General features: G+C 41.0%; 1 protein-coding gene across 1 annotated transcript in view; it reads left to right on the forward strand.

Moving 5' to 3' along the window:
* Positions 1-19824, forward strand: part of LOC117821529 (plexin-A1-like) — a 281657-nt gene that overhangs the window by 188834 nt on the left and 72999 nt on the right. Inside the window, exons 11-12 of the mRNA XM_034695886.1 lie at positions 8096-8192; positions 14207-14430. Coding sequence (XP_034551777.1) covers positions 8096-8192; positions 14207-14430 — 321 coding nt within the window. The remainder of the gene's footprint in view (positions 1-8095; positions 8193-14206; positions 14431-19824) is intronic.

The following is a 19824-nucleotide window of genomic DNA, read 5'->3' on the forward strand; positions in this document are numbered from 1 at the left end:
TATGGTCTTGAGGGCAAGTTCTAAGTCTAGCTGTCTTGCTACTTTGCAGTCGGTATGGAGGTGTTTTAATGCATTCCAACCTGAATTACCAACTCCTGTGACTTCTGACTGAAAAACATAGAACAAAGACAGCAATAATCACAACTTTAAATCTTAAAATCAGGAGCGCATAGACCAAAAAGTGGCTAATCTACAATGAAGTGTGTGTGTTTTTTAATTCAACAACTGAAGTGTAAAACGAGGTATTGAGGCAAACTGAGCTCCTGATTTCAGGAAGCTGAGCTATGAATGTCTATCTGTGAGTTTGCTGAAGGCAGAACTAGTATAAACTTCCTTTGTTTATATAATCAGTAATCTTTGGTTCCACACTGTTAGTATTTCACCATATCGACATGGCTGACTCTTCCTCTCAACTTTACTTAAAGTGCAACTTCATTGTCACCCTGTGAGAAGAAAGTTCAAGAGCTCCCGTAAGACTAGTTTGGCTACATTGAAATCAAAAGCCCTTTTCATACTGCCAGTTAAAGGCACAATATTTACGTCTCACCTTCAATATGCCTGTCTCAGAGGCGTGATGCTTGGACAAGTTGTTTCACTGCTGTGCCGGCATCAGAGGTAGTGACAGAGGTGTTACAGAGGCAAGGCGAGGCGAGAAGTCGCTGTGAGCAGGCAGGGTGGAGCTCCTGCTGAGTGTTTACCTCTTATGCTCCTGCAACGCTGTAACTTGAAGTGAAATCACAAACTGGGACACAGATTTACCTCGCCGTGAGGTCAGTATGAAAGTACATAAGCATGATGACGGCGGAGTTTCATCTTGGCGCTGTTTCAGACTCACAAAACGGCTAAAAATGCAGCCACAAGAAAGAGAGACAGAGAGAAAAGAAACTGAAACAAAGTGCCTGTGAAAACAAAGGAGGAAGTCTCTGGTGCGGTTTAAAGGATTAATATTTACATCTATGAATGAACAGTTCCTTTGTATTCTTTTTTCTTTGGGACAAAACCCAAAAATTGACGATATAGATGCAAAGTTGTTAAAAAAGATAACAGATTAAACTGCTCTGAGATTGGGGGCTTGTGTGTGTGTGTGTGTGTGTGTGTGTGTGTGTGTGTGTGTGTGTGTGTGTGTGTGTGTGTGTGTGTGTGTGTGTGTGTGTGTGTGTGTGTGTGTGTGTGTGTGTGTGTGTGTGTGTGTGTGTGTGTGTGTGTGTGTGTGTGTGTGCTGGCAGTGTATTTTTACACACTCTCAGGTATCCTTCAACATGACTAATTACATGAGGGTGACCTGCTCATGGACGCGCACTCACACCCCTCAGTTTTCCTAACGTGCCCCTCCGCCCCCCTCCCTCACCAGCCAGCTGCTCTGTTTTGTTAACATCGGCACTTTTCGGTACCTCTACCGCGAGCACACACACACACGCACACACACACACACGCCATATCTATTCATACAATCCATGGAGACATGCAGTCCATGGAGACGGTTCATGTAGCGGGAGAATAAACGAGTGCAGGAGCAGATAACGAATGAACCTGAGCCAGGCTGGTATGTTACTGTAATGAGGCCAGGGACGGCTTTGTGCTCACCTTGTAGTTTTTACACCTCCTCCCTCCCTTCCTTTTTTCTCCATGTCACCTCTCCTCCCTACCTCCCTTGTCCCCTCTCATTCCTCTTCCTCTTCTCTGTACCTCAGCTCCCCTTTTGTTTAATCAGTTCTTCCTTCTACTTTCCCCATGTCCAAACTGCTTTCTTTTCCTCTTTTGATATCTCCTGTTTTTCTGTTCTTCTTCCTCCTTCTACTAGCTCTCCTTGCATGAAATCTTCTCCCTCTCCTTCCTTCATATCTGTTTCCGTCTTCCCTCTAATCTCCTCTCTCCTAATTCCACTCCTCTTACTTCCCCTTTATCTACTCTTTAGCAGTCCTCCACTTGTGTCCACCTAACTTTCCTCCAACCCTTCTTTCTCCGCCCCTCTCCTCACCCATCCTCTCCCCTCTCCTCCCCAGGGGCCCCTACACTATGAGTTGGCTCAGGTAGATTAATTACATGCAGTGACATGGAGGAGCTGGCCAGAGGCTTCAGTAATGAGTCTGATTACTCATCTCCAGCAGCTCCAGGCGCTCAGGGGAGGGAAGTCAGGACGGCAGGCCAGCAGAGAGGCTGCTCAGGAGGGGGAGAGCGACTCTTACCTCCAGGGTTCAGCCGGGGTTTTTTAACAGCACTGGGGCCACCACTTTGAGATGAGGGGTTCATCCAAAGCCAGTGACGTGCTTACAGTCTATATCTGTTCAATTTGATGAGTTAGAAATGTAAGCAAGAAATGTACATACATGACCACAACGCTGCGATCACATTTTCCAAACATGCCATGGGTCAAAACGGAAATATCCAATCTCCACTGGACCAGAGGAATGCCAAGTATGGAAGAAATCCTGCATGAAGGCCAAAGAGAGAACCCAGACTGTGATGGCTGTGAGACAAAAATATAATTGAATGCAGGAAAAGTGGAAAATAGGAGCATGGATAATAAATCACCAACACAAAAGACTGCCAAGATTTCTTAACATACTTTATGTAAGTTGGCCTGTTTTCAGCCTGAGAATAAAATAATTAGAATGAGTTTGGACGGACCTTCCTGTTGGTCAGACATTTGACTCTTCAGACTCAAATCCAATACGTTACTTTGGCTTTATTTTAGCTTACTCTTATTTAATTATGTCTTTTTGCTTCACATATTTAGATTCATATGAAATTACACCTAAATAGCTGCTGTATCTACAGAAACAGTGCCTCTTTTCTCAATGTGTTTCATTGATTGATCTCTTTTTTGTACACACAGCACTTTGCTAAGTTGTTTTTTGAAAAAGCAATATATAACTAATGTTATTTCAGTTGTATTCTAATATCAGGAAATGCATGCCAATTAGCTATGGTTCGATTATTTATCCCATTGCATGTCAGCACAGTGGTTAAACCCTGATTAGGTCCTCGTTGTATCTTTCTGCAGCTCCAGAGATATTAGGAATTTCAGTACAGGATAACCGTATTCACCCTTACACACAAAGCCCTCACATCAGTCAGTGATATACTGCAGGATAAGACTAAATAATGACAAGTAATCAGATATAACATCAATTTTATCATCCCCAACAAGTGAAACATTTTACCATGTGGCAACAGAAAGACCTTGCCTTTTCTGTACGTCTTTTTGTTTTTGGTTTACATTAAATGTTCTATGAAACTAGACTCTGATTGATTAAATACATAGTACTCAGACTCATGGGGAGTTTCCTGATGCACTGTCCTTGTCACTTTAATCCTAAGTCATGGCATCATGCCTGCATATAAAATCAAGAGCCGGCCATACTTCTCAATCTCATTTAATGAGAATCTCAGAGTTCAGAGGTCGGAGTAGAGTAATAACTGGTGAATGACAGGACCAGTGTAATACGTTATTAGAGTGTAAGCTCAAATGAATGCTGTCCTGATCTGGCTCCAGCAAAGTATAAGATAAGGTTTTAGTGAGGATGCCAAGTTTCCTCAGTCGACCACATTTGGTCCAGATTCAAATATCTTATCTGTAAGAATTGGTACAAACATTCATGATTCCCTGAAGGTAATGAAGGCTGATATTTCTGGCTTTGAAATGTACAACGTCACAACAGTTTTACTCTGATCCAATGCTTGATGCAGTTTCACACACGTCTTAATCAGATCAATTCATCCAGCATCCATTAAAACAGTAAATCTTGAATCTCTTGTACGAATAATTTAAACCAAGCTGACAAAAAACTGCACATAACCAGAGCTTGTGTTTCTCATTACATGTCCAGGTCATCTGAAATGATTATTTTTAGGTTTTTGTCATTCCTGAGGTTTACTCTGTATTTTGATTCGCTCATTTCAACAAAGTCCTCTCAAGTCATCCTGGGATCTACTCAAAAACAAGCTGCACTTTCATTTTAAAGCTCCTGGATTGTTTTCCTCCGTCTGCTGCTCATCCTCCACTGAATCCCGTCCTTGTTTTTTTTAAATGTACCCGTTTTACATTGTCAGAAAACTTGTCTATATATTCAAACTCACTCCTCAGAAGTGAGTCAAACAGTGGGAGAAGCTCGGTGTGACCAGGTGGCACAGTGCCGTGGTGTCACAGTGTGGTTTGTGTCGGCGTTTTAAACCATGTGACAGTATGAATAAAGCATGATGTGGCGGGCAGCGGGGTGGGCAGGGACTGACAGGGGAACAAGCTCAGCCAGTGTTTTGGTGACGGCAGACAAGTTCAAACCCTTAAAGTTTAATGGGGGCCACACCGCAGAGAGAGCAGAGGAGCAGCGTGTGTGAGTGTGTGTGTGGGTCCTGTGGTTTCTCTGGGGCTGATGCTGCCATACACTGGCCTTTAAACAGTGGGACGTAATAGTGATGCTTAGAAAGTCAACAGCCTTCCTCGTGTGTGATGGATCAGGGTCACATTGAACTAGTGGGAAGAAAAAAAAGGCCAATCAGGCGTTCCTTTGTGGCGACAGTGTTTTGGTTGAATCCCTCTGCTCTGGGGATGCTGACCTCCTAGAATCCTGTGGTTTCATGGCTCTGTGTTCCCCTCTGTTTCTGAAATGTCTCCATAGACATTCAGACTAACCACACTTCTTCTTCTGTGGCTGCTTACAATGTCTCCTTTTTACTCTCTTTTACACTTTATGCTTCTAATTGTCTTTTGAACTGTTTCCTCTGAAGGCTTAAGGCTGAACCCAAATCTTCAGCTATGGAATAACACAAACATTTTCTTTATCCTTATGACTCCAGCGTTGTAAATCATTGTTGTCTGCATGATGAGTCATCCAGTGCACTGAAAAACACTCCTCCTGAAACTTTCATTCAACCCCTTTGCAGTTATAAGCATATATTTTTTATATATTAACTCCAGATGAAATCGTCCTAACTTGAACTCGTCCTGAATTTACACTGCAGTCTGTTTATGCTGCATGTGTCTGCAGTACATCCACTGCCAAGGTATTTCAATTGTTTTCCCAATCCCCTGCTGGCATCCAAAGCATGCTAAATGTTTTATTGTTACATTTAGCATATATTCTACAGAACAGAGTACCTTCGAGGCCTATAAGTACACTATTTTAATTTATCACAGGTGTTTTATTCTATTAATTACTGTTTTAATGACTTTTGTGATTTAATTCAGTCTTTATTCCTTTTATAATATATTCTGGCTACAGTTTAATGAGTTATTTTTAAGATGATGAAAAAGCCAACAATTCTCTGTTTCCTATTTAGTTTTTAAAGCTTCAGTTGATTATCAAGTGGTCAGGTGACCTAAAACTCTAAAACACAGTTTTAGGTCAACTGAAAATGGAGGTTTAGAAAACACCTTCTAAGGTGGAGATTTAAGAAAAACTGTGTTGTCATGTTTGTGTGAACAGCAAAACAAAAGTTTGGGAGACGCTGATGTCATTACCTCAACTTGCATATGGCAGTTTAATAATAATAATAATAATCATAATCATAATTATAATCCTAATAATACATTCTATTTAAAGAAGCCTTTCTGAGCACTCAAGTCACCGTACAAGGCAGAGTTATAAAAACGAATTATATAAAAATGAGGCTGATAAAATCGACAAGACATGATGCAGTATAGATAATAGATCAAAATAAAATGAACAGGATAAGATACAGTGCAGTGAAGAGGTGTAATCAGAGTGAATATTACAGTTTAAAAAGATGTGTTTTGAAAAGGGATTTGAAAATGGAAAGAGAGTCGATGTTACGGATGTCTGGTGGGAGGGAGTTCCAGCGGCCAGGGGCTGAAGGCTGTGGACCCCATAGTGGCTAAGTGGGAAGGGGGTGTAGTGAGATGAATGGAAGAAGAGGACCTGAGAGTGCGGCTGGGTGTGTTGATGTGGAGAAGTTCATAGAGGTATGGAGGAGCGAGATTGTGGATGGCCTTTAAGGTGATGAGCAGAATCTTGAAATTGATGTGAGTTTTGACCGTTTCCATGTATTGCACATGCGTCAAGGTGGTTGGCGATTGGTTTGTGTATGTCCTCTGGGTACTGTTGGGTTTACAAGGAAACCGCTCAGTTTGTCATCATTATACTGCAACACAAGGGACAATATTTATACCGCGCTAAATAGCTTTTGATTCAGCACTTCATAAACAATTAGAAGAACTGCTTACACACTATCGCCACCTACTGGCCTGGCATGCTTATGCAAGCATTTTCAACAATTTCCTGTTTTGAGGCTACGTCCACATCTGAATATGTGTGGATGTAGCCTGAGTCACACAGTAAGTAGATAGGTACTCAATAATAATATATTTAACTTAGTTTTATCAGTGATATTTTCGAGAAGACAAGTTTTCCCTCTGCCGTCATGGTTGTGTATTGTAGAGCAGGTTTTTGATGTCAGTTGATGGTGATCTTGTGAGACAGATAGGATGAGGGTAATGCCTAACAGTTCTGTTCTGTGTGTGGAGAGCATCAGTTTGACCACCTCAGCAAACCACAAACTAACAGAATCCATTCATGACCAGAGTCCACTCTCTGGACTCAAAATCTCACAATCTGTCGTTGTCAAACATGACTTGGGATACAGACAGTGGGATGGTTGTGAAGCTTAATGTTGCTACGAATCAACAAGTTGGTTGTCCATGATGTCCATTTAACTTTAGGCTCTGCGTTTGATATTATCGGCATGGCTGTGTTTGTTGTGTTCCTTCTTCAGTCCATGTGACAATACACAGTGCTTGCTCGCTGCTCTTGAGGTTCCCCCATACAACAGGATATCACAGTTTGAATGTTGAACATGTTTAATATTTCTGACTTAAAAGGGGTGCAGCTCTGATTGTCTTCCAAGCAGATCAGGGAAAGTAAATCTCTCTTAACATACTTCACACCATGGGAAAATCTGACAAGACAATCTGTACAACAAATGAAATATCACGACTTTGATGACTTTGTCAGAAGGAGGGAATAAGGTCCAGAATCAGCCTGATTACGTTGAAGTGTACTCGGCTTAAGACATCTTGAAACCTTGCATACATTTCCTACTGTCAGGAATGAGAACGACTTCCTCTGTATATTAGAAGCAAGCAGTGACTCTTGTGATGAAGTAATGTGTTCTTCTTGACTTTTGTTCGTCTACCTTTGTTTCGGGAAATGCAACTTCACAGCTTCCACTGTGGCTGTATCTACTCACAGGATAGAATCAACAAGTATCAGCATCCTATCCACAGTGTGATGTATTCAGTGTTTTCTGCATGGTGTTGAGTCAGTGCTCTGAAATCATGTAAGTGTGCAACTGTGAGTGTGTGTGTTTTTTTTGTGTGTGTACTGTATGTGTGTGTGAATGTGTGAGTGTGTGTGTATGTGTGTGTGTGTGTGTGTGTGTGTGTGTGTGTGTGTGTGTGTGTGTGTGTGTGTGTGTGTGTGTGTGTGTGTGTGTGTGTGTGTGTGTGTGTGTGTGTGTGTGTGTGTGTCTCAGGCCCCATTGCTCACATGGGATGGCCGAGTCCCGTCTATCAAATCCACTGTGTCAGGGAGCAAATTGGAAATGCCAATTTCACTTTACACCGCTCCGTATCTTATCTCTCCCTCACCCTCATCCCACCACTTAGCTCATGCCTAAATGAATAAGGTCCTCTTGCACATCTACGACTGTCTGATTCCAGCCTGCCTTCACCTTTCTGACCACTTCTCCTCCTCCTCCAGTTCTTATCCTCTTCCCCTTCTCTCCATCCTTTCCTCGATTTCCCTCTCGTCACCTGTCTTGTCCTCTCTCCCTACTCGTCTTGCCTCATCTCCTCGCCTTCCCTTCCTATTCTTGTCTCCATTCTTCCATGCCCGTTCAGCTGGAACCCATCTGTTATTTCTCTGCGTGTATTTATGAAATATGTCTGTTTTGGTAAATATGGATTTATGCGGGTGTGCATGCTCGGGCTGTACCGCCGTCTGCAGTGAACAAGCTCAGGCGAATCACTATGCAAATTAAACAATATCTCATGCAATTCCCCCAAATTTGCATTGAATCTATTATAAATCAACTCTTTCTCACACTGTGTTTTTTTCTGTGTCTCTGCCTCTTTCAGTATGACTACGAGGGCAGTGACATCAGTGACCTGCCAGTCGACCTCTCTGTGGTGTGGAATGGAAACTTCGTCATTGACAACCCATTTGACATTCAAGGTAGAACATTTTCTTTTCACTGTGTCACATTCACTATTCTCCACACTCATTCCGGCACTGTATTGTTGCTTGTCAAAGAAATTTGAATCAGCCCTGCTTGTTTATCTGCCTGTAATGATTTTCTGTGAACACCGTGTGCAGCTTTTCCCCTTCATAAGAAATCTGTAATTTCTTTTCTGACAGCCATCAGGGAGAAAAGGTGAAAGTGTACAATCCATTTAGAAAACCACTATTCTTGTCTCAGGAATGAAAAGAGGGGCAGAGGGAATGATTGATGGACAGCGATGATAACAAACAAACATCCAACACAGAAATTAATAGGGATGGATGTTAGAGAGGAGGATAAACAAATGGCGAAACCATGACAGGTTTGATAAATGCGCATGTAATGGCAGGGGGAGAGATGAGAATAAAGGGATTGATAAAGAAAAACAGAAAGCGACATGGAGGGATGGCATTTATTATTTTTAATCCCTATGTGTGCATGAAGTGGAAAACAATTACCAATTCTGAATTCTTTATCAAGTGTAATACATTGGGTGGCGGAGGCTAATGATTTTAGACGTCCCATTACACAAGATAATAAAAGTCTTGCTCTCAAGTGTGTCACAGTCTTTTCCTCCAAATTTGCATGTTCAGAGTCAGATTAACTCACCCTTCTTACTCTACTCGCTCAGTTTGATATTCCATTCATTGCTCTGTCTTTATACGACACACATGCACATTTTAATCTCTCTCCTTTTTGTTCCATCTGACCTCATTTTGATAAATGTCACACACGCAGTTCATTTTGCAGATTGCTTGGAAATTAGTTGCTTATCGGTCATGACCTAATTCTTCTTCCTGTGTTATTTTGTTTAAAATATGCTCCTGTGGAGTTTCTGTCTGTTAGTGGCGAAAGGTCCTTTGTGATGGATTACACGTCTAAAGTGTAGCCTCTGCTGAGGAGTATCATAGCTGCCAAAACGAGATGAATGATCAAATTTAAGTGAAATCGAGTTGATTGGACTGTATGTGACGTCTTTTCTTCATCAGATAAGTACACAGCTGAGCAAAACATGCCTGATTGATTTATCTTAGTAAATAGACCAGCAGATATCAGCTGATGTTAGTGATTTTGCACATTGTAGTTTGACATTTATGTGTCATATGAAGCAGCAGTAAACATACTTTTAACTACAGTGATATAAAAAGATGAATCCTGAAGGGTAACTGGACTTGGTTGAAGTTTTCAAAGACTTTTCAGATCTCATAAGAATGGTGTCTTCAGTTCTTGACTGGTGGACAGCGATATAAATAAATGCCTCTATGAGTCCAGTTAAGTCCATCGAGCTTGGAATTACCTGAATGATAGAAAACCTTCACAAACAACTACTTAAATACTTCTGTACTGGAAGAGACCAAACAACAGAATGGGCATTTTGGGCAAATGATACCAGAGAGGTTATGAATTTCTTCTTGATGTGTCAGTCAGCATATGTATTTTTCAGAACATGTTATGCAAGAACAATCCTCGGTGTGTTGTAGAAATTGTTGTCCTGCAAAACAACACTCTCCGCACGGTCTGCTGCTTAGAATGTTGTTGTTATTACAGCCTCTTTCCGTCTTGAAAGCCAGCACATGCAGTTGAGTCATCCCCGTCTCTCCTGTCACTCACTGTGGTGTAGATGTCTTGAGTCTTCTTCCTGATCAACTAGTGGGAGACTATAAAACCAATCAATGAGACGCTGGAGATTCCCTCATGCATGCACTGCAGCTCTTCCCGCCACTATGCATTCGCCTTATTACCCACTTTCTCAGACATAAATTGAACTTCAGGTTTAAGTTTCCTCTCATTCTCTTTTAAAACAATAGAGAAGTGTCTCTCTGCTGCTTTTGTTGTGCAAACTTGTCGGCCTGAAAGCCTTCAGGTACCTATTTCTCTATGCCGTTATAGCGATAACGTTGTTGCACAGACAACCAGAGAAAATGGGAAGTGTATGGGCTTCTCTTTGGGACCTGCCTTTATTGGTGGAAACATGCATCCACACTCTTGTACCAAGAATGATCCGGCTTTTAACTCGGTCAGGATTTTATTTGACATCCACTGTAGATCTTTTGAAAGTCCAGCTTTAAAAAAATGTATTTTGCTGTCTATGTCTCTCAATTTTTACCTCACAGAAGTAACTGGTCTCTACTTTTAGCAAAATGATGATCAGAGTGAAACATGACTGAGTTCTTTGGCTTATTTGGAAACTGGGCAGAGATAGTGGGGGATGACATGGGTCACATTTATGGAGCATGCAATTTAACAGCTAAGCAAAACTAGCGCCCCAACATCACTGAGATCTGCTTGATAATTTGTTGAATACTAAGCTTATTTCTGCAAAATGCAGTCAAATGTTTAACTCTGTTGCAGCTTGTATTTTAAAATGACTTGCATGTTTGGCATTGGACACATCAGGGATCAATTAACCCTCGGCTCAATAAATACAGACTCTAAACATTAAAATAATATACGCAACGTGATGACTGTTTTTATATTGCAGTGTAATGAAATTGTTATTGATTTATACATAATGTAATAAATGTTCTGCATTTAGACGAACAGCTGAATGTGAAGGCATAACCATAAGATGTAACAACCAAGAGATACAAAAATTATGATCAAATTGAATCTCAGGCGACGCTTTGCAGCTCCATTACTCGGGGTTTAGGACATGCTGCTGTAACTTAAAGGTTCAAATTGCTTCCAAATATCAGTCAGCTGCAGAGGATGTGTGTGTGTGTGGACGGGCTAGTTAAATGAAGCAATTACTGACCTCAGATGGGATTCTACTTTTTGCTTCCCACAGTCAAAGATTACATTTCAATCAACCATCACTTCAGAGATAGTATACTTTAGATTAACGGTCAAACATGAATATTTCTGGCCACTTAAGCTAAATCAGAAGTCTCTGAGTAACATGTAAATGTCTTGTTTCATATTTCACAACATTAAGTTCAAAGTATCCTGACTGGAAAAGGGACTGAAATGCAGGAGAGAACAAATCATCTCCACAATTCTCTATTGCATCTTCAAATCCCCAGGTTTCCTAATGGCATAGTGCTGATGTTTTGAAAACAAACACACTTTGTATCTGAGGTAAAAGACTGAGCGTGTAGACTTTGGGGATTTTGAGACATTGTTACATAGACTGTGCTCATTTTTTCCCAAAGCCTTCATACTTCAGATCAGTCATTGGATGAAGAATCTTAACAGGACTTTAGACATCACTCTATGCACCACATTTGAGTTGTTTTTTTTTAGCAAACTGTGGAAACAAGCCCCAGGGATCCGTGCCACAGTCAGCCCTTTGCATGTGACAGCATTGGTGTTACACTCTGAGAGTTTGGGAGTGTGAAATCCAATGATCTTACAGGATATGTGTGTGGATCTGACAAGTACATTCCCTGTTGTTATGACTATGAGTAAGCATTGCTAGCTTTTTTACTTTCTAGGAGGCATTTTCTGCAGGAGGCATCAGAGAGCAGTGTGGTGTTCATCCCAATAAGCCAGAAACAAGCCAGGCCAGGTTATGGATGAGTAATTGGTATGAATCACAAACCCTATCAGCCCCCACAGATAAAGGTATTGTCCTAAAGCCTCACAGAAAACCTGTGAGGATTATGAGCCCAATTGCTTAGTGTTAAAACTCCTTAAAAACGTGCATTATTAAACCCTCCTCACTCACACAAATCTCATAAAGACCCTCTCCTCCTTTTTTCAGCATCCTTCATTAATCCCTCCTTCCTGCTCCATCCTTGTCCTTTTCTCTCGGAATCGGAGTGGTATTATCCGTCTGAGGCAGAGCCGCTTGGCCCTGGCCTGGCTTTGCCCCAGTGTAAAGTGGAGATGTTAATGTTAATTAAATCATTCATTTGGTTCAGATTAATTAGCGTCGCGCTACTTTTAAGCTGAGCCGTGGCTAATCAGATTAGGCCGAGCGGACGGCCGAGGCGGGCAGATGGATGCGAAAAGAGGCTCGCTTTGAAGTCCAGTCGCCGTCTGTCTGCAGAGGAGGAGAGGGAGGAGGAGGAGGAGGAGGAGGAGGAGGAGGAGGAGGAGGAGGAGATTCCTCCAAGCTCTGTTGCTTTTTTTCCACTCTGTTTTTCCACTTTACTTCATTTCCAATCTGTTTAACTGGTGTGACAGCAAACAAACCTGCCTGTAGGTGAAGACTTTGTACCATCAGTGATAGATAATTATGATCAAGTTAAAAGATGACAAACAACAATAAAAAAAAAGACATGCACTTGTACTTTCCCCCTCTTGTTTGCATGTCAGTCCTTGATTTTTCAGATCTACCGTTGTGCAGGCCCTCGTTTTTTGCTCCCTCTCCTATTTTTTTCAGCCTCTCCCTTCGTCTGGCTCGGTCTCTCTAATTCTGTTGCCTCCAGGGCCCTCACCATCTTTAAATTCATAACAATTCTTGTTGCTGTTTTGTTAACAAGCGCAGCTAAAATTTATCCCCCCCCACCTCCTCCTCCCTACTTCCTTTCATCTCCTTCTCCTCGCTCCTTTCAGGTGTTTGAGGTTTTAATAATTTATTTATCCATTTATTTATTCCTCTTTTTTTACTTTTAATGACTTTTTCCACTCTGCAGAGTTTGGGGAATGTTTTTTTACACAACCAATTATCAATTCCCTGTTGGCGTTAGAAGACATTACCTGTCGAATTAATTTCTGTAATATCCCTGTAGGACGCTTGTTCATTTTTTATTTTCTGTATTTATCCAATGAAACAGTTATTTTCTCATCCTTACAGCCTTGCAGTAGTAATCTTCACCAACGCGTTTAAGTTGTTAGGAGGATGATTAACATTCAGTCGTGCCGTTCCTCTGCTCGAGTTTGCTAACACACACACTCACTTACTACTTTTTTCTGTGTGGCTGTGAAGTGACTGACTACCTGAACTTACTGCTCTCCAAAACTTTGTTTCAAGCAGTATAAGTAAATGTAAAGTAATGCATTTAAAGTGTAAGGATAATTCAGTGGGATGCCGGCAAACTAAGCTTTATTACTTTGTAGTTTGAAGTTTTTATGTCATTGTTGTCTTTGTATCCTGGCTTTTGAGACAAAGTCAGCTAACTTAAACAGCCAGTCCAGTTTTTGCTCAGCTAGACACCACAATATTTCAGGCCTTTTAAAGGTGATTCAATGAAACAATAGTTTTCTGAAGTCATCATAGTTTGTAAGGTGCAAAAATTGGACTCACTTTCCACTTCATCCAAATCCTAAAGTCTGTTTTCTGCTTGAGTATTTTTGATGTCCATAGGAAGAACACCAGATCCCAACTGTGCCACCGAGGATCTTTCACCTCTAGATAAACAAGATGTTACGCATAACTCATGGATTAAATTCTACTACTATTACTGATATGAGTTTGAAGTGGCAAATCTATATTTATCTCTGGCTGTTTCAGAAACCCAAACATTGAGTCTTAGCTGAATCAGACGCGTTAATTAAAACCACACACATGCAGAAGACATGGGGGAGCGGACCCTAGCAGAGCAGGGTGAGCACAGAAGTGGGACAAGACTGTAATTATATGACAAATTTGTTCCATTACAGCAGCGTAGGAATGTTCTGTTCAACCTCAGAGAGAGTGAGGTGTGAGACAACAGAAAGTTACAATCCCACTGCTCCTGAGTTTGCCTCTGCTCTACTCTGTGGACTGTAAACCTGTTATGGCCTCTGAATTTGGAGGGAATAATTACGCTAAACCAACTACCTGTTCCCTTTCCCCGTGCTATGTGAAACTACAACTTCAGAGCAGGTGACATAATATTGAAAAAGACTGACAAATATTTTGAATAAAATATGCAATATGTGTGTTAGTTATACAGAGGATAATAGCCTTTTGTGGTAAGGATTAATCCACTTTTTATTCCGGGTTTCACCTCACTGCATGCAGATTTTCCCTGGCATTATAGCTAGATTATCGCCACCCAAGATAATGATTTTCTTTACTCTGTCTCTATCTCTCTAACAGCCCACCTGTACAAGTGCAGAGCTCTGCGGGACAGCTGCGGTATGTGCCTGAAGGCCGACCCCATGTTTGAATGTGGTTGGTGCGTCCAGGACAGGAAATGCTCCCTCAGACAGGAGTGCACCAGTGGAGGAAACTCTCACCTCCAACTGCAGATGACCGAAAGTGCAGGATGGATGCATGCCACTTCTGGAAACAGCCGCTGCACCCACCCAAAGATCACTAAGGTAAGTGCATGTGTGTGAGCGTATGTAATGGCTGCATGCATAGAAGATTATGTGATTCAAAGCATGGTCAACAAGGCACCATATGTGCTATTATTCTGCATGTTTAGTATGATGATGCACTTTTAGGCATGCTGTATAAGTCTCTGTGACATTACCCATTGGTTTCTAAAGAGGTGTCATAGAGCTCAAAGATGCTGGTCATCATTTTGGAAATGCCAACTCTCTAGCGTAGCCAGAAACAAGACTTATTGCAGCTATGCAAATTCTTGCAGAGTGAGGCAAAGTACAGCCTGCTGAATGTTTCACTGTATTAAGCAACAGATGCATTGCTGCCTGTGGAAAAGAAGAAAGAAATCTGTCATACTCAGTCGAGAGAATCCAAAAGAAAATCTTCCAATAGTAACCGCCTTACAGTTCCACAATCAGCTCCAGAGAAGAAGCAGATTTTCTTTGAGCGCTGCTTCGTAATTTCGTGAACTCATGAGGAGTATAAAGTCACCTGCCGAGATCCAAGGCTGGTGAACCTTGATAGGCCGTTGCGTCAGCTCTCTTTTCTTGAAGCCCCCGTGGTCACGACGGCTCTACGTGTCCTGAACTGAGAATGAAAGCAGCTCTATTTTAATGTGCTCCCATGTTGGGACCTTGCGCCTGCCCTTGGCACAGAAATGATATTATTACTCAGTGTTACATCAAACTGGTACTCAAGAGGCAAAGGCACGCGGAGGTTTGTTTGGTTTTGATCCTTTTTTAAACTGTCTTTTGGGGTGTGTTCCTCTTTACGTGTCACTGTCTCTCTGGATAGTGATGTTTCAAAGGCTGTTGGGTTCAAAATCCAGAACTGGTCACACCGATTTTGGCTTCATTCATTCCTGATTTTCATTCTTTGTGTTTTGTTTTTGGACCTTGACTTTCACTGTATACCATTTCAGAATAAGAAAAAGAAACAGTCCTACTCGTTTCTCACAGTTGTTATGAAATAAACCAGAACATTTAATTTACCAGATAAAGGCAATTGGAGCCAACAGGCGCAAAATCTTTGAATGAGAAGGCATAATAAAGTTTTTATCTTCAAGTTCAATTTAACATCCAATGATTTGTGTGTGTATCTTGATATAACAGAGGGATCTGTTTCCCTTTAGCATTTTTCCACTAATTCTTATCTATTCTGAATGGTGTTAAGAGCGATAAGTCTCATTAAAGCCTCGGTCCTTTATCAAATTCATTAAGGCTTCATTTTTATTCTCCCACCGTTTTTTTAAGCCTCGTTCAAGAAACATCAGACTTTTATCGACTTTTGAAACCATATGTTAAAAAAACTGTAGTTTTCTTCTCTTAATACAAGTCAAATTTTCATTCCATCATCATGCACTTTATTTTTTTTATAGAAACTGGTCATACTAGTTTCATACGATGAAACACTGAACCCTGACCTTTTTAACTGGACATATCACAATCATATTAAAATGTAAAGTCTGAGTTACTTTGAGTTGGTCAAAAGCCAAAATCAAGCCAATGCAGGAGTGCAAAAAACTGTAGTTCTGCAAGTGTCCACTTGAGGCAACTGCAAGAGTCAATTAAGTCTCATATTAAGATGCCCAGTTATTAACAAGATTAATCATATTTACAGCCTAGTTCACAAATTATTGTTGGGATGTAGCTCAATTATTAATTTGTACACTCTGTTTGAGATGGATGGATTTTCCGTTGCGATTATATTTGAAGTTGTACATACATTTTCATACAGGAATCACTGAATTTACTGACAGGTGGGCCAGTCCTAACTTTTTGCCAGGAGACTAAAAACCTGCCTCAGCTCCTCCTCTTTGCGCTTGTTTAGGTTGATGGAAAGTTAAATTGAGTTAGCATTCCAATATGGCGCCAGCCAGAGTTGGCCTTATTGCTACTATCCAGAAACTAACTGGGGATCAGTGGTGAAGTGGGTCATCTCTCAATTGGAATGTTGGCGGTTGGCTCCCAGCAGTGTGTGGATGTGGATGCATACGAATGGAATTGGTTAATACCGATGGTCACCATAGCATCCTCTGCCATCAGTGAGTGAATGTGGTGTAAATGGGTGAATGTGATGAGTAGTGTAAAAACTGGTTCAGTGGTTGGAAAGAGATAAAGCCCATTAACCATTCACCATAAGCGACAGGTGACAGAGACTAAGTGTTAGAGAACGAGGCAGCAATGTAAGTTGTAATGTGATGGTAGAAAATCAGAAGGAGGAAGGACTTTTCTTTACTTCCTTTTCATGGATTCCACCATACTTGTTTATCATGTCTTGTTATTAAGAGTTTCTTGTCCTTTAAAACACAGATCCAGCTGACATATTCTTCTGCTGTTTTATATTCCTGCTGCCTGTTAATGTAAAGTGTTTTTGTCAGAAACTGGCTCTGTACATTCACAAATCTGCCATCAAATGCCTCTCTACTTATGAACAAATCTGTCCTTGTTTGTCTGTGTTCCTGTATGTGCTGAGCTTTAGATTTTAGTGTGAGCACAAGGACAAAAGAAGGAGAAGGAGAACTAGAGTGAAGTGTTTTTACACTGCAATAATAGCACAAGTGGAAAGAGACTGGGAGTGATAAATGTCTCAAGAGTTATGGAGCAAAAATTACAAGACAAGTTGATATCAACATTGGATGACTCTGTTCTCTTGATTCATGGTTTAATTTGCCTCATGGGGTCACTTTTTCCTTCAAGCTGTATTTTTAACCAAATAGGTCTGCAAGTCAGAGAAGCAATGCATGTACGTTGAACTCTTAGAAGAAAAATACATGTTGATTTACATTTGGCAAAGCATACCATGCAGTTTATGTAACAAACTGAGGTTTAAACATGTCCGCCACAACGCATTGATATACCATAAATAATATGTACACATTCTCAAGCACATGTTTGACCTTCACTGACCTTTTTAATTGAGAGGTGAGAGATATGTTTTTGTCATAATTACTCAAGTTGAGTCTTTGGAGCCTTTTAAAAACAATGACTGATGTTTACTGCTCACTGCCCTGCGTGTTGTATCTTATCTTGTTTATCTTGAGGAGCCTTGGTCTCTCAGTTCATACAAACGCACCAAAAATCCATTAAAACAGTCCAGCCTCTAAATACCTGAGATTAAGATATTCCCAGTTCACTTCTCTTGGGTTTTCAGGTATTTTAAATTAATAACCATAGATTGTTTTGTTTAAGGTGGTTTTCTCGAGAAAGAAAACAAAGCCCCATTACTAACATCCCTCAATTTGTGTTCTGTTAAAATGCCAAAGCGGAATTCCCAAACTGTCTTCTGACCACACAAACAAATTCTTCAGTTTTCAGCAGCTGCTGGACTTCCATGGCTCATGTGGGATTGGTTTCTGCTCAGACCACAGCAAGATTACTATGTTACAGAACACACACATAAATGCATATACACAGTGCGTGTGTACGGACTGCATGACAGACTACTTGGAAACCACAGATGTAATATTGATGATTTGATGTGGCTTCTATGGTCGAGGCTGCAGCATAAAGATTGCACCACCACAGATTTTCACCACAGTACTCTACCTCCCGTGGAGACCTTACTGGTAGTATGCGTAAGAAAAAGGCAAGCACAATGAGAAAAGTTTCGTCCAAGATAAAGACATTATATTAACTTTTTGATGAGTCCATAACTGTTCTCCATATACTACATAATAATAGACCACAGGACAGTTTCAACTTCATCTCAATCCATCTTAAATGGGCTTGGGCGCAGATAAATTGCACAAATGCAGTTTCAACCCAGATTTAAGGATGCAATTGCAGTTTTGAGTTCATGCTGTGATTTCCACTACAGAGTCATGTTGTTTATAATGCATTGTTGTCTACAGGCGTGAAGATTAAGGCATCCAATCCTGGTTCTCAGCCTCATAAAGATGTATAACACATCTCCAGTCACCCCTTTGGTTACTTGTACAAAAGTGAAGCCTTGATACCCCCACAATGGGTGCTACCATGTTGCATTGGTAGCATCATTTACAGCCAGTCTGTACTTTAGGGATCAGCTAGTGTAACAACATTATGATTCCACGCTCTTTAATTAAACCAAAACACGTGTTTCATTATTCAGTTGTGGGTGGATGTGAGTTGTCATGCAGACAACTCACACCTCCCTTATCGTTCCAATCTGTTTTTTTGTGGAAAACAGATAGAAAAGACTGAACATCTGGTGAACTCATAGAAAACGGCAGCTCAGGGGCCTGGAGAGGTGAGAACGGGGCTAGTGAATAGGATAAGACAGAGACTGTAACATCTCTAGCTATGATGTGACTTTAAATTGGAAAAAAACAGACATGGTGGAGGGATCTCTTTTTTTGCATCACCCATCTTTTCAGAGAGCGGGATGCATTTGTCATTGTAGCTGTGGTTCCCAAAAACAATGTGTTGCTTGTGCTACCAAAGACAACCAAATAACTGGTTTGTGGAAAAGCAAGAAAATTGTTTCTCAATGTGAATATAAGGCTTTTGGCTACTCAGCTCCAGGTCTGGTGCTTAGTCACTGTTATCTGGCTGAGATTGTGTTTGCTTCTATTTTGTGTCGATCGAGTCTAAGATCAGTTTGGCTGCTCATTGGGAACACATTTATCTGTTATCCTTTTGCAGTTATGTCTTAAGGCTTTGCTAGTTAGTGCTTAAATGTGGTTGTGTTGTATCAGATCGCTTTCCTTCCAAAACCGCCTGAGGTCTGCCTTGAGCTTCAGGGCGTCTGTATTTTGCATTCCCCAGAGAGTGGTGGTTATGTGAAAGTAGTAGTGCTGTGGCAATTCACTGCAACATGAGTCAAAAGCTGCTTGAGGTCCCATTTCCACACTGTGGCGTCTGCCTGCATGCCCGCAAGCTTAGTGAGCACTGTTTCTTTTGGTTATGTGGTGCCAGGTTCCAAATCTGGAAACCTTTAGGATCAGAAAAATGATATAGCGGTCTACAATCAATGCATTTTTAGGGGTAATAGCCCTGAAGTGTTGTGATCTGCTGGCTACTTCTTTAAACCACAATGATTGTATTTCAGATGAATACCAGAGATCATTTGTGGTTTATTAGAGAAAGCTGTTTCTTACTTTTGTCTTGTTCCTTGAAGTATGTCAGGCATCTGTGTTTGATCGGCAGTCCTTACAGTTGGTTACCCAAGCTGCACCGGACTATTTCATTTTGTCTTCATTGCTCAACAGTCAAGGGTTTGAGTTATGTTGGGGTTTCCTCCTTCACTTTTTAGCCCATCTTGATACCACCACTGAATGCATGAGGTAGTTGTTTAAGCAACCATTAACCCCAACTACGTGGTGCAAGTATGGTGGTTTATAGAGCCAATGCATCTCCAAGGATAATTTAACACGGTAGTACATTTTAAGAATGTGGTACAAATGC

The sequence above is a fragment of the Notolabrus celidotus genome, chromosome 11 (assembly GCF_009762535.1).
Source record: "Notolabrus celidotus isolate fNotCel1 chromosome 11, fNotCel1.pri, whole genome shotgun sequence".
Classification (NCBI taxonomy): Eukaryota; Metazoa; Chordata; class Actinopteri; order Labriformes; family Labridae; genus Notolabrus; species Notolabrus celidotus.